General features: G+C 40.9%; 1 protein-coding gene across 1 annotated transcript in view; it reads left to right on the forward strand.

The window, feature by feature from the left end:
- Positions 1 to 14576, forward strand: part of LOC116329745 (transmembrane protein 65-like) — a 40679-nt gene extending 26103 nt beyond the window's left edge. The window contains exons 5-8 of the mRNA XM_031751821.2: positions 548 to 602; positions 5785 to 5827; positions 10535 to 10640; positions 11653 to 14576. Coding sequence (XP_031607681.1) covers positions 548 to 602; positions 5785 to 5827; positions 10535 to 10640; positions 11653 to 11802 — 354 coding nt within the window. The 3' untranslated portion in view covers positions 11803 to 14576. The remainder of the gene's footprint in view (positions 1 to 547; positions 603 to 5784; positions 5828 to 10534; positions 10641 to 11652) is intronic.
- Positions 14577 to 15077: the final 501 nt, after the last annotated feature.

The following is a 15077-nucleotide window of genomic DNA, read 5'->3' on the forward strand; positions in this document are numbered from 1 at the left end:
TCAGTCTGTGGAGGTAGCTAATGCAACCTGAAAGACTGAAAAATGCATTTAAAGTTTATACTACGTGTAGGTTTAAGTTTTACAAATAGTACTTTGTTGAGATTAGGAGCTTTGTGAGTGATTTAAGGTCGTCTCGTTGCCTTTGACATGGCTGCTACGAAGACGAGGAACCAGGTCTGCAACCGCTCGCTGTCAATTGCTGCATTCAAAGCAGCTTTTGTGCATTAAAAATGGTAATCGTAGTCATTCTGCTATCAGTTTATGATTGAATGGAGTCAAGTTGGCAATTGTGTGTGACCCTTTTTGTAACGACACGGTTATTAACTGTGATAAATTGATGAAAATTGAAATTCCGGTCCAGCCAGAACCTCACACGTTTGAAGCAGAAATAGTGACATAGATGCTAAAGGAAGGTGATTTAACTACAAAATTACACAGGTGCTTGGCACCCTGGCTTGAGTCCCCTATTGCAAAGAGATGCAGACAACAGCCTGCACTGAGCTTTCCTCTTTGTACAAATGAGCTTCTGTTCTCTTGTTTTTTCCAGGGCACACAGATTGAGTTATCAATCGGCGTGGTTCTCGGCATTTCAACCATGGCAGGTCAGAGAATCTCGTAATGTATTTGAATCTGTTTTATTTTTGAAAACATGTTTTCATTTCCTGTATTGTCCTTTTAAATTATTAATTATATGAGTTATGTAGAAGACCTTGAACAGCAAAAGAAGGAGGATCACCCACAGTGCTGCACTTGGTAAATTCTATAAACGTGTGTTACATATGTATTGTATATGTGTCACATTCAGATTCGAGAATATCTGCTTGTAAAACAGTCAAATCAGTCATTTATTTATTGCATTTTATTCAATTTAGGAAAATATATTTGAGAGTAATTCACGTTCATGTGGCGGCATGCTAAATCATAGCTGACTGCCAAGTCTCCAAATGGAAGAAAAGGCACTTTTAGATGACGTGTTGACAGAGTGAACCTTAATCATGGAAGTGTGACACTATTTAAAAATAATTATAAAGCGAGGTCAGATTAAAGAAAGAGAGGAGGAAGAGCGGCTGGCTATGATAAGGAAAACTTCATGAATATGTTAATGCTGTTCATAAGCACATTGAATGGGTGTTGTAATATCTCCTTGACGACGCACATTAGAATTTTTGTTATCGCCCGCCCCTGTTCGCCGTGTCTAAAAGAGCCCCTTACTTTACCCTAAGTGAGAATGAACACACATTAGCTTTGGGATGACCGTATCACTCAGTGCTTCAAATTTAGTGTTTTTCTTTTTGTCCAACTCAAACAAAGCGAGCGTGCTTTAGATTGTCATTAATCGAAGCAGAGTTGAAGAGCAGGGGGCATTTCCCTCCCTTTTAGTGCTGCTGATTCTGTTGCTGTTGGTGGTGACGGCAGTTCTTTGTCTTTAGCTCACGCTTTTAAACATGCAGCAGATTGGGTAAACTGATCTTTTGTCCAAGAGCCTAGGAGGTAGAAGCCAGAGGCTTTTTAAATTCCACTTCACCTGGAGAGACTGGAAAAGGAAGATTTGACCTTTTCCAGTTAAATGGATCTACTGGGGGATACACTGTAGACAAGACTCATTTGAATTTTCACTTCAAACCCTTCTCCATATATTTCTAGTCAGCCAAGTTTCAGTTAAAAAAAAGAAAAATCTCCATTTGTTCAGTTCATTCCCAGTGAATCGATTGAATGGATGATTGGAATTTTGATTGAAGCAATTTCAGGCATGGTGGGACTCGTAGAGAGAAGGTTATCAGGCAGAATGTGCAAAATTCAGTTTTAGAGAGGCCACTCTGAAGTTTGACGGGAGTGCTTGTTACCTTTGTGTGGAGAGGTTTTCTAACCCGGGTTTGACAGTGAGCTGTAGCAGACACCCTCCTTAAACTAGCAGTTTAAAAACAAATTCTAAATCTACTGCAGAGCCACTCAGAGACAAGAAGCACAGAGGACTTCTGTTCTTTCCTTAAGCACAGCCTTAACACACTATCACTCAGACCCCATTTAGTCATTCGTACTAGATTGAGGGCATTCGGGGGTCTGCAAACTAAAATGCTGCAGTTATCTAACCCGGTCCAGAGTGATTTAGCACTAATGTCAAGTCTCTAGTGAAGACGACAAATCACCTTCGAGCAGGCAAAAATGTCTCTGCTCACTCGATGAGCGTGGAAGCTGCATGAATCGTCTACTGCTGACTTTCCTAATTACTTCAATTAAACAGCCTTAATGATGTGAAAAGACTACAGCTCAAAATGAACAATGAATATGAGGTCAAAGAATTACACTCAAAAAAGATTTATTTGACCAAAATTCTAACTCTAACTAATTAATTACAGGTAAATTTTCAGTGTAATTCTGTTAAATAAGTGTAATGTAAAGTATTGCATTAAAGAGGTCATTTTGGTTGGCATACATTCAATTTGTACCAAGCACATTTTTCCTTAAAGATGAGGTTTTTCAATAAATAAACATTTGATTTGATCTATTTCAGTTTGATTTTATTCAAAATTGTTACTCATGTTTAGTGAGAGTGAATTTTCTTCCCAGTGCACAGTTTAGAACATTTGATTGATGAGACTGGTCAAACTGGTGGCGCGCAAACAAACCAAGTGGTTGAGCGTGCAACAATGGTGATAAATATGAGGTGAAACTAAGGGGTTTTTATGGTTTTTGTTTGTTTTGGGCTTTTTGGGGGGCAAATTAGGGAAAATTTTAAAAAAGAAGGTTTGCTGACAAAGTTAGAGAGGCAAGGTTGAGAAATACTAGACAAAGGATGGTGAATACGGCGCTCCCAGGCAGGAGGAAAAAGAGGAAAACCTCAGAGAATATTCACAGATGCAGTTCAGGAGGACATGTAGAGGGTTGGTGCAACAGAACAGGATGCCAGGGACAGGGTGAGCTGGAGATCCATTGCAACCCTTAAGGGGGGGGAGCAAGCTGAAAGAAAAAGAAGTGTAAATTTCTTTCTTGACAGAATTGGTGCTTCCAGGCTTCAGTTTGCGCACTTGAAGCCTTTGTACAGCTCCAGCTGCGTCATGCAAACACACATTTTCAACTTTGAGTGAGAACAGAAGCATGTAAGGCTACGTACTGCTGAGTGTAGGTATACTCCTGTTTTTGTCACCGTAGAGAGTGTTGTTCACGCACGCCTATAAATTATGACCGCTTGTACAGGAGCAATACAACTAGTGTAAAATGTTCCCGCTGTCTCCCATTTGTAACTTCACATTGTTTCATTCCACATTTATCCCACAGCAGCCGTCAGTGAATAGTTCACATGCAGACAGGCTCTCTAGTTTTGCTTCAGGTGTAAAAAGCTCCTTTTTTGCCTGCTTCCACTTGAATCTGTTCGCTCCATCAGGTTGACAGTACTGTCAATTATTAGGCAAAAAAGTTTTAGAAAGTTCCCAAGAAATACAGTGTGAAGGAAGCATGTTGATAACAGTAACAGAAAGGTTAAAAAATGAAAGTAAACTAAAGAAAAGAGTGTGCTGCTTGGTGTTTGCAATGAATTTACAGCCTCGTCGCTTCAAACACTGCAAGTTTGTGATTGAGTGGGATTAAGTTGGTAATTACATGCAGTCTGTTTGTGATGATACAGCGATTAACTGTGATAAATGAGGGAAAATCCCCAAACCTCTCACAGCCTGTTGCTTTCCACATACCAGAAATTTACATTATGCATTAGTTCACATGTAATACTTATATTTAGAGTCCAGCCAGAAATCAGAGATTACAAACAGAAAATCTGATTATTTTTTTTTGTTACTCTTTGTCTCTTTAATTGACTTCCCTTTTCCTACTTGATAAAGTTTGTCAGAATATCAGTTACACTGTAATTTCCGTGTTTATAGCCACTTAGGAATTACTTGAATTGTGATGCATTGGCCCGCCCCCCTCATCAGTCTGTTGATGTGCATCAGATCTAATGCCAAGGCCCCGAAGAGGGAGAGAAAGCAGCAAATTAAAGGCACAGCCAACCTTGTCTCGTAATTACATTTGAGCAGGTTGACCACATAATAAAGTCTCAAGCTGGGCTCTCCATCACTGCTGTCTCTTCAGTGGCTGTACAGAGGTGCAGTGTTTAACGTCAGCAAGATATTGTGTTACATCTGTTTTAATCATCTTCAGAGTGTAGATTAATTCGCCTGACGTGGCCATCTTGCCTCAAAGCAACCACGCAAAGCTGGGTAGTTTCCAAACATGCCCCTGCACGTGTATCCTCCTTCAGCTGACTGAACATTGTGAGCTGCGTCTACCTCTGCTGCATAGCCAAGAATGCAGTTGTTAAGGGTATAAAGTACTGTTACACAATTCAAGACAAAGCATGGGGCTAATGCCAGCTCTCTGTGTTTAAGTGCCAACATGAGGTGAAACACACTGAAAAAACGTTACGTAACGTTATATTTAGAAATTGACTAAAAATGTTTAAATAACCACACGAAATCTTCATCTGACCTAAATCAGCTGAAGCAACAAGCCCCTTTTCCTTTGTGGTATTTGCTGATTTACAGTCAGATTTAATGGTGCACAGTGCAAAGATTTCTGCTGAAAGTACCTTATTTAGTCCAAATATGCTTTGTGTGTTTTGGCACCGACTCTTGGGCCAAGAGTTGCACACTTTACTTTCCTAGCTGTTGCAACAGCTCTCGCCTCTCATTCAGAGGCTCTAGTTAAGTCGCCCGTTGATCTTGTCACAGAAAAAGGAGCTGCTTGCTTTTATAAGTTTGATTATAAACCAGTAGCTTAAAGATGCTTTGCCACAGGATGCGTGTATCTCTGCACACTTTGTTAGTAGAGTGTTTGTCTCTGAGTCATGTGTTTAATATTTATTGCTACAGTAGCTCAAAGATCAGATGAAAGTGCTCGAGACCAGCCAGAGATGATGACTGTGCCTCAGCAGTGATGACACAGTTGCGTTGTGTGTTTCCTCTGGAGTGTTTCTGTAATGCTGCAGCAGCAATGCTCTGCACTCAGGGTCAGGGACAACTGAGAGAACAGAAGTAAAGCACAGGCTTTATTTTCTGTCTTTAGGCACAGCTGTTACAGTACCATACGGCACATTCAAAGCATAAACAGGTGACAGTGAAGTTATTTCAGCGTTCCCTCGTCCTCTTTTACTTGCACCACAGCATGTAAGAAGCAAAACGGCAGCAGTGTGGTCTTCTTCAGTGTGTTGTGCCTCTGCTTCTTTGATGAGCCCATAATGCACTTGGGATATCCATCATGCCCTACGGAAAAATACTGGCCCGTAATTGCTCCCTCCCTCTTTTGTATTAGTAAATAGCTGTAAGAAATAATCCATAATTACTAGGATAAATGAAGTATGCTGCATTTTGCTTCGTTTCGGTAAGGAGAATAGCCACTCAAGTACTGCAGTGTAAGGAAAGTAGAGAAGGATGCAAGGATGACTGAAGAGCTCATTTATCTCCCTCTTTTACATGTCACTACAGTCAGAAAAGACACGAGATGTCATAAAGCAGAGCGCTCATCATCATGTAAGGGAAGTATACTAGACTTCACCCACAATCGGCTCCACAGATCTTTTGCATCTGACACATTTATCTTTCCAGTCCTCTTTTTTTTTTTCTCATCCCAAAAAAGGCTATTATCCCACTCAGTGTCAGGTTGTTCTTTTTCTCTTTTGTGATCCACTACAGTTGTGAAATCACAGGTATTATACTTCTGCAGGTACAAGCTTCAAACTGGCAAACAGTGTCTCTTGTCTGTAACCCATGCCTCTGCTTCTCCCATTATCTACAGCTGCTGCGCTGGGCAACCTGGTATCAGATCTGGCAGGACTGGGGTAAGATTTGACACACACACACACACACACACACACACTTGGTAAATTCAAACACTTCAGTTGAAATTTAGAATCAGTCAAGGGAAGGAAGAGCCATTAATCTGATTGTACAGCAACACGTTTTCCACACAAATATACACAGATAATAATAATAATAATTATTTATAAACAAAGGTCCTAGAGGTATGGTTTAATTAAAATGGGATTGAATTAGGTCTGTATAGATTAAGTAGAAATTATTGTGTATTTAAAAGCAGCAGTTGTGAATTCTAAGGTCATGTTTCACAGATCCTTCCATTAGCTCATGCATGACTGTTAGCTGATTAAACGCCTCCTTGTGGCCACAGGGATCATAACCAGCTTCCTGAGCTGCTTCATGAGCTCAACCAGTCCCATTACTTAATATAATGGAACACCAGGGTGAATGCAATGATGGGATGCATTTATTCTCCTCCTTTTCAATGTAAATCATACACATATGGGAACATGGATGACAGACAGAAAGTGGAATATGCTGTTTCCTTCTCAGTGTTTTCCCTCTGATGTATTAGTCTAGTTCTTGTGGTCCATGTAAACACTCTCAGTAGGCACACACACGCGTCCGTGAGCGAGTGTGTGATTGCCGCTCAATCAAAAGAGGAAAGTGGAGCCCCCGTGGACACTTTATCAAGGTGAGACGAAGAGTGTGAAGGCCATTTGTCTGCCGCAGAGTCTCAGTGGAGCTGCAACAAGAGATTTTCACAGCAACATTTGCGATACAGATTTTGTTCTAACAGGAAACGCTTTAGTGTCCACATAACGCTCGTCTTATAAATTACACTGGGAGTCGGCGGCACTTTAGTGGCTGCTGAGAGACTTCTTGCTGAGGTTGTAGGTAAACTCCGACTCAGAGATCCCAGATGACTAATTACTGCAAATATTACTGCTGGATTTCAAACTGTTTGGTTAACAGAAGTTGGCAAAATTCCTAAATAAAAAAATCCTGTGCATGTACCTGAAAATATGCACATGGCTTTCTGTTGGTGAGTTGGATTACAGCCACACTTTCAGACATATTTAGTTCACCTGGAACAAGATCAGGCTTCCCATTCCCAAACAGCATGGATGTGATGATGTTCAGCCAACTGAACTCACTTTCCACCTGCGTAGATGAGCCAAATGAAAGGCTCTAGAGACTGATTAAAATGCCTCTAATGAACTTACCGTGAACTGCAGCTTCCTTTAGCTTTCATTTGTTGAAGTGCCTTTAAGTTTTATTTAATCACGAAGTAATTTCTGAACTACTGAACCTGGTCCCAGACTAGGTTTTCTGTCTTAGCTGAATTCTGCTGGTTAATGTACAGAAGATCCTGATTTGGTCACGTCAGTATGCAGAAACCCTCTGCAGCCAATGAATGCTTATCTTTGGGTAAAATATATATTATATGCTTTTAGATCATATACACACAGAAAATTATATACTGTACCTTTTGCCAGTATAAAGTTGTTTGGTTGATATCCACGTACACTTTCAGCATGATATTTGATGTGCAGGAGTTGGTCTTCACTGTAAACTTAAGGGCGTACTCTATGCAGGCTAATGAGTGTGCTGTAACACGAGTCATAAACACTCTGGACAATTATATAATCAAAGTGCACAGACTTAGCTGTCACTGCAACACGTCCCTTGGCCAGTCATGCAGTGATGCTTTTCAGTCCTCACAATTAAGAGGAAATCTGCTCATTTAAGAGATACTGACTCACTTGTAGAGAATCTTCCGTGTGTGTGACAGTGCTGAACGATATGCACAACTGTTTCCACATATGTGCCAGTGCATACATATTTTATCATGTAGGAGTTCATGTTAGGCCACATTTGTAATATTTCCTTCCGTCTGAGTGTTTTGAAGTATTTCGGCATACCTAGGAAACCATCTGAACTCTATAATTGAGCTCATGAGTCATTCTGACCATTCAGCTGGTTATTACTAATGCTTCTGTCGACTTTAGCCTCAGCTGTTTTATGAATTTCTTACAAATGCAATGCATCGGTGGCTTTCTGGGGCAGACAAGGAAATGCACATTAGGGATCTTTAGGGAATACAAAAGTGGAGACGCATCACCCTCCGTATCATGCCTGCATTTTCTACTTTACTCCTTCTGAATCCTGGAATAATCTGGATTATATTCCATTACCTTTCTTTAAAAAAAGTAGGTGAATGCCTGTGTGACTGATGCCTTTTAAACTTTACAGATTAACAGTAGTGACATTTCGTCAATGCACAAAATGCTGTGTGTGTGTGTGTGTGTGTTTTTCAAACACAAGCTGAGTAACTGTAACGTGATGGCTTTTAGTTTCTCCAGATGTAATTTTCCAAATGATAAAATGTATAACTGTGTTTTCTGGGGCTTGCGATTCACTCGGCTCCTGTTTCAGTCTGCTTCTCACACAGTGAACAGCCTGTCTGTCTTGTTTTATGTTTTTTTGGGATGCGCCCGGGCCTTTCAGTAAATTTCATCATGCCAGCATTGTGATTGCTGCAGTATTTTGTTTTGGCTTTTTTTGGATGCAGAGCTGATTTATTTTGCCCTCCGCTGTTATAAGAGCAGCACGGGTAATTTGGAATGAATTTGATCTAAAGCCGTGGATGAATGTGAAAGAAATTAGGATCGGGGCTCGGCGGTGAGACTGAATTTCAAAGAAGCGGAGAGAAAAACCAAATGCCACCCTCACTGTAGCTTACTGAGCTTCAAAGCTGTGGTCTCAATTACTTCAATTTAACCATCATTTTAAATGCGAAATAGAAATAGAAAACATAAACTAGAGACTTAATGGCTACAGTGTATCCACTTGAAATGCTGTAAGAAAGAATATTGTCTAATGAATCTACTTATTCTCCTCATAAGGACTTAATAGCTCATCATCTGTTATGATAAGAATCAGTCCTATTTCCACTACTTCTGCTGCCCCATCCTGAAAGGCAGTGGGCTCGAAAGCACCCCCCCCGGACACAAATGCACAGGCAGACTTGCCTTTTTCTCAGATATGCTGTGTGCAGCTTATCGCTCCCCTAACAGCTCCAGCTGCAGCTTATTTGTATGTGCAGCCGACTGAGGATCCATTAGTGCCAGTGAGTGAAGCCGACCCGGGTCCAAATGTCAACCCATATTTCTTCCCTCACATTCAAAACCGCCTCACCTGCACCATATTTACGTGCCTTGGCACATGTGGGGTCACATGACAGTGTTTATGTCGGTTACCTTCGTTTGCATATTAGAGTCCACTTCCTCCACTTTCGCTTCAGCCAGATAATTTTCTTTTTAATGACATTTGGCAGGCTGGCTGTCGCTTCATGTCCATTTTACACCAAAGTGGCTCTAACTGCTCACTGGAGCGTAGCAATGACCTTCCAGCATGGCCAACTGTAGAAATATTCCCACTGTTTCCAAGAGTCTTTTATTTCAGGACTATTGAGCCAAGTGTCTCTCTGGAAAGAATGAACACTTTTTCCCAAACCTGTCAGGTTGTGGACACATAACTGAAGCAAGCGGAGGCACCTGAGCACAATCAGGAGTGCCACAGCTGAGGCCCCCTGTAGGATAATCACTTTCATTTCTGTCAAATGATATGGCATCCTTTCACTTCTAATGCATTACCCAGTCCATATCAGAATAGAGATCCAGCAGAATTTGTTTCCCTATTAAGACCTGATCTAAATGAAAGTGTTCCTTCATTTATTTGAGCACTTTTTAGGGTGTTTTTACCCAGAATTCTTAATACAATCTTGTTCATTTTTCTACATCGTGGTGATTTCCGTGGAGCACTCTTTATCCATCATTGGTCCGTGATCTGTGTAAATCCACGCGAAGCCCTGGGACTGAGTTAATTTGTACACTGTTGGAAGCTTCCTCTTTTACTCCATCTGTTGTTAGAGCTGAGATTTGGCATCCTGCTGGCTTTATGAACATCAGCGACAGGAAGCAGACCGGAGCATTAATCTGTTGATTTATTTTGTCGTTATTAGCACCGACTCTGGTTGTTGTTTGCCTTGCTGCCCTTGGTAGGGAAGTATCATGTTAGCATGGGTTCATTGAATTATGATATGTAATGGAGAAAATTATCAACGGGGGGATGATTATATAAACAGAAACAATGCAAACACAAATAGGCAGCGGTGAATTCAATCTGTTACAGAAATAGCCGGAAGCCTTTAACAAAACCAGCTTTGACACAATATTGGTTTGTGCATGCCACATTTTACAGAGTGAGACTTTTTATTACACATAACGTTTCTTTGATTTTCTTTTTGTCACAATAACATTTCAACAAAATCACAAGACTTTGGTGTTCAGACTTCATTTGATTAGAAAGTTTTGATGGATGATGTTTGTGTGTGTGCATGTGTGATATACAGCACTGTGCAAATATCTTGAGCCACTCCTCATTTCTTTGTATTTTTGCTTTCAATGAGAAAAATCACAAAATGTTTTTGCCTCATATTTCGTGTTTCCATTCATGTCTGTGCTTTTCAAGAAGTCACTGCACCTATTTCCCATTTCCATAGCAAAATATTAAATAAAAGAGGGGTTGCTCAGGACTTTTGCACAGTACACTGTATATAGAGCATTCTATCAGCAGAATAATGCTGTCGCTGCAGTTTGCTGAACTGTGTTAAGTCCCCTCCTGTTTAATTCTTTTTCCCTCCATTGGTCTCTCCCTCTCCTCAGGCTGGCAGGTTATGTAGAAGCTTTGGCATCTCGGTTGGGGATGCAGATTCCTGACCTGAGCCCAAAACAGGCTGATATGTGGCAGACAAGAGTCAGCTCTCACATGGTGGGTATAGAAACGGTTACAGAATTTGCTCTGGGTCGCTCCCCCAATCTGAGCGGCTCCTGATGTGCGAGTGAAACTACTGCAAAAAAAAGTGTTTCTGTTGCGTTTCTGTTTACTGTGCAAAATGCACATCAAACCAGGACAGGCCTTTGCACGCTGACAAATCAAACACGAGTAACACAAGTCTGTGCGACGTGGCCCATCTTTCAAATGTCATAAAAGGAAATGGGACCTGGCGATCTTTAATATGTTATAAGTGCTGAAGCATGAAATATAATAAGCTGCAGTGATTAGTCTGGCACCTGGCTGGTTGCTAAAGGCTGCTGTGGCTTGTGACAAAATAGTTTTAATAAATACAAGCCTAAAATAACATAGCGGTCTTCCAACCCTTTGTTAGCGTTACAGTAAAGAGGGAAGGTGTGGCATGAAAAGCACCGAGCTCAATAAAAAATGACAATAAAGATTCCTTTGACCCAACAGACCAATTTACAGTCACATAAACAACTTTTAATGCTCCAAGTTACAGTTATAAAAAGACAATTGGCTTTACATTCGTGCCTTTATTGAACCTAGTGAATTATAACTCGCGCTGCAGGCTGGAGAAGCCTGTCCACCTCTGTGTAAATGGCTTCTCCACAGGGTTCGTGGATTCAGCTGCTCCAGTTAAGGAGACCAGATTGGAGATGTGGGTTGTGGATGTGTCAGTTCGTATAAATTAAGGCCTGGGTCTGTTTTTCAGACAGAAATCAGCTTTTTTCAGTAAATAAAGGAGTATAGGGATGCACAGAGGCTAAGAAAGCTGAGGGTGTTCATCAGACAACAATAAAGCGGGCTTTATGCAAATAAAAGAAAAAGAAATTTGAGGCTCTCTCTTGGATTTGCCGACCTGCAAAGATCACACCTAGAGAACAATATGCAATCCTGAAATAAATGAAGAATAATCCCACGGTAACAATGTGCAGAAATCTCTCCAGCTTTGCTAAAATCTTTGTTGTCTTCTTCCCGCTCGCAGGGTAAAGCCATCGGCGTGGGCATCGGCTGCATCCTCGGTATGTTTCCCCTCCTCTTCTTCAAGGACGAGGATGAGAAGAAAGAAGGCCAGACGGAGGTGAAGGAGCAAACGCAGTCGCCACCTGCTCCAACAGAGAGCAGCAAAAACTGAGGCGAGGCTAGAGACAAATACTATTCAGAATCCGTTTGAATGCTTGACTTAATCTGGCGCCGACTGCTCTCGCCTTGTGCGCTGGAGCGTATGGAAATATCCGTGAACTCCATACGGTCCAATCGCACGGCTCAGTCGAACTATCTGAGGTATTCTGAAGAGGATTTTAGATAATATTCGATCACAAACTCTGAACTTAAGCACAGGAGGCTCGTCATCTCTCGAAGAAACACCAGGACTGCTGCTACCTGATCCCGTAACCTCACTTTGTCTCGACTGACCGACGCGGTCATTTGTCTAAGACACCTCCTCTAAACTCTGACTATAGATGGCTAAATCGCATATAGGATAACTGACAGCTTCATGCACCCCTGAAATATTATAGGAGAAAACCCAGTTAGAGCTCAGCCGTGTTATAAAGTTCTTGTTTTCTGTCAGAAATCTTGAAAACCTTACAGGGAAGACTGAACGAAGTCAGTTTAGTGTTCCGAATCAGCCAATGTTTAAACACCTTTTCCGTGTTTCCTTGTCAGTTTTTGGTGGTTATAAACCAAGAACACAGTGTCTTCAGTTCCTAAAGCATGTAAGCTTCTGGATCTGAGCAAGTCCTGCCTCATCCACAGGCCTTGACAACTAGTCGGCTGCAGGTGGTTAAATCTGTAACACCTGAAAAGTTATTCTTTTTCTCCTCAGTCATGCACTGCATATGCGCACGTAAACTCTGCCAAAGGGTTCACACAAATCACTGAAGAAGTTAAATGTATTTAAAAGTCCTCCAAAATATTTTAAAGAAGAGGCAGAGGCAGTGAACGATGATATGAAGAACTAACCGTGGACCACCTGGATCCTCTTTCCTCATTTGCACTGATCCTCCAGTTCATATGTCCGTATTTGCACCCACTGGACGAAATACAATATATCCCCTCAGAGGTGAGATGATATGCAACCTCTTCAGAAAACAGCCACACGTAGAGGTGGAGGTTTGGGGGGAGTTGAATGTTATTTTGCATAATGTGACTGCTGTAGTGTTTTCATTTTGTGAGATTAACTGTTACGGTGTGTGCAGACGGGCTGCATCTCTTCCTGTCCCTCACTTCTATTGTGTGTTACTGCCCTCCGCTGGCCGATAGACGGAGATCTAGTTGTTTTCTTTCAACTTGGTGGACCTGCTACGACCCCCCCCCGTACACAGGCTATAATTCACCACAGCTCCCACAAAACTTAGCTGCTAGTCTCCCCCGGTTATAATTTCCAACTTTCCTCACATCGCTCATCACCCTGTAATTATTTTTCTGAATGATTCTCCTTCAGGAGCTGCACTGAAGAAGGTAAATGTGTTTAGAAATATACGAGAGGCAGCTCTGCGTCACAGCAAATGTATTTATTTTGTTATAATATTCAGACTGGTATTCCTATACGTTTGTATTGTGTTTCTTCTCTATCTCAAAGGGCCGTGAAAATATTTATCAGCACAAAATATACCTGAGTGAGTATATTTTTAGCAGCTTTCTATGCCATGAAGGACCCAGCGACTGACCGCTTTATGTTACAGTCTGAACTCACTACGCTTGTTCTAAAAAGACTAAGGAGACCTACCCTGTATATGACTGTTTTCAATATTTACTGCGTGGGTAAGAGTGATCCTGAAGAGTGCGAATAATGAAGAAAATGTAGAAAATGAACGCGTACATATATGTAGCTAGGATTTTTGAGGGTTTTTTTTTATCTTGATTGCTTGATATCCACCTTGCATGCACTGTTAATAAAAAGAAACCTTAATTTAAAAAAACAGTATGTTGTAAGGTTGTGCATCACAGCAGGATGCGACTCAGTGGAGGAGGATAAAGGAGAGGTAAAGTACTCAGGCTGGAATAAGATGCACAAGTTATTTAAAATAAATAAAAACTATTTTGTGGCCACAAAGAAGAATCATGTGCTTCAATTTCAGATGGCTAGCGATAAACTTCAGTTGCTTAAAATTGGATTGTCTGTTCAAAGCAAAAAGGATTTTATGAAGGAAAGGTTTGCAGTAATAACAGCAATTTGCCTCTTTGAACCGCGCCGTTAAATGGCCTGTCCCAGGCTTTAAGGCTCTTTCAGTGTGCCAGCCGCAGTAAAAACATATAATCTCAGTTAAAGTATGGTAATATGGCGGTTACTGCCTTTTCCTGGGTACCATTTAAAATACACGACTGAAGTTATTGTGCTATTGAGGGCCAACAAGATCTCCAGTTCACAGAAGCTTCGAGCTGATGCGTCCTTTTGAACTGCCATCTCTTTTTGTTGTTTTTTGATAATAAGGTGGAAAAAAAGAAATGTTTGAATCCAGCATGCTGCGGTCAAATGCATGCATTGAGGATCTTTTTTGTTTGATGTTCTGGTGTTTCTCGAATGCTGTGAGTTGGTAAGTTGTTTAAATTCATTTCATTGGTACAAGCAGGCGCTGAGATCAGCTTCATCTTTCTAGGAAACTTCATTTTAGCCGAGAATAATCAGTTTGCCCAGTTGCTCCTGTGTCATGATGGAGTCCAAGGTGCTGAAAAATTCATGTTTTGCTCTCTGTGAAGGTAAAGATTTCTGTTGTTTGTAAGCAAACACTGAATATGTGCTCTGTGCAACTGTATAAAGAATAGAACCATTAAAATAATGTAGAGGGATCAAACTGGTGTAGATTATAGGAGTGTGCTGCTGTGTTTTGTTTCAGAATTGATCTGCTTTGATTAAAGTTACGACCTGGCTGCAAACATCTTCCATAGTGTGGACTTTGCCAGAATGTTCTGCATGAACACACTGAAAATGATGGGCTATCTGCAAATGATAATTAATTTTGCCTCTTCACACCAACGCAGTGGATGTTAAATCAAAGTATCAAGATGGAATTGAAGTGCAGACTTCCAGGTTTAATTCTCAGGGTTTTGCATTCACTGTTTAGGAATTACAAGCATTTTTTTTTTATACAGAGTCCTCCATTTTCAGAGGCTCAGGTCAGCCTCAAGTAGGAAAGTCATTTCAAAACTTTGCCTTTGGATCATTAACATTCTGTCAGTTTGGGAAAGTGAAGCTGTGCTTTTGTTTATCTGATCCAAGAACTTCCAGCCTCTTCTCCTTTTTTAATATCTCTTCCTACTCCTGTGCAAGCGTTTGGATCAAATAGTAGCAAAGATTTAGGAGGACTAGCACAGAATGCATGAACAAATGTAAGACGAGGACTGAGCCCGTACAATATGTGGAGGCTTTTTCTTGTTTATATTGTTCGTTAAGGATAGTTGAATTTT

This window comes from Oreochromis aureus, linkage group 11, assembly GCF_013358895.1.
Source record: "Oreochromis aureus strain Israel breed Guangdong linkage group 11, ZZ_aureus, whole genome shotgun sequence".
NCBI lineage: Eukaryota > Metazoa > Chordata > Actinopteri > Cichliformes > Cichlidae > Oreochromis > Oreochromis aureus.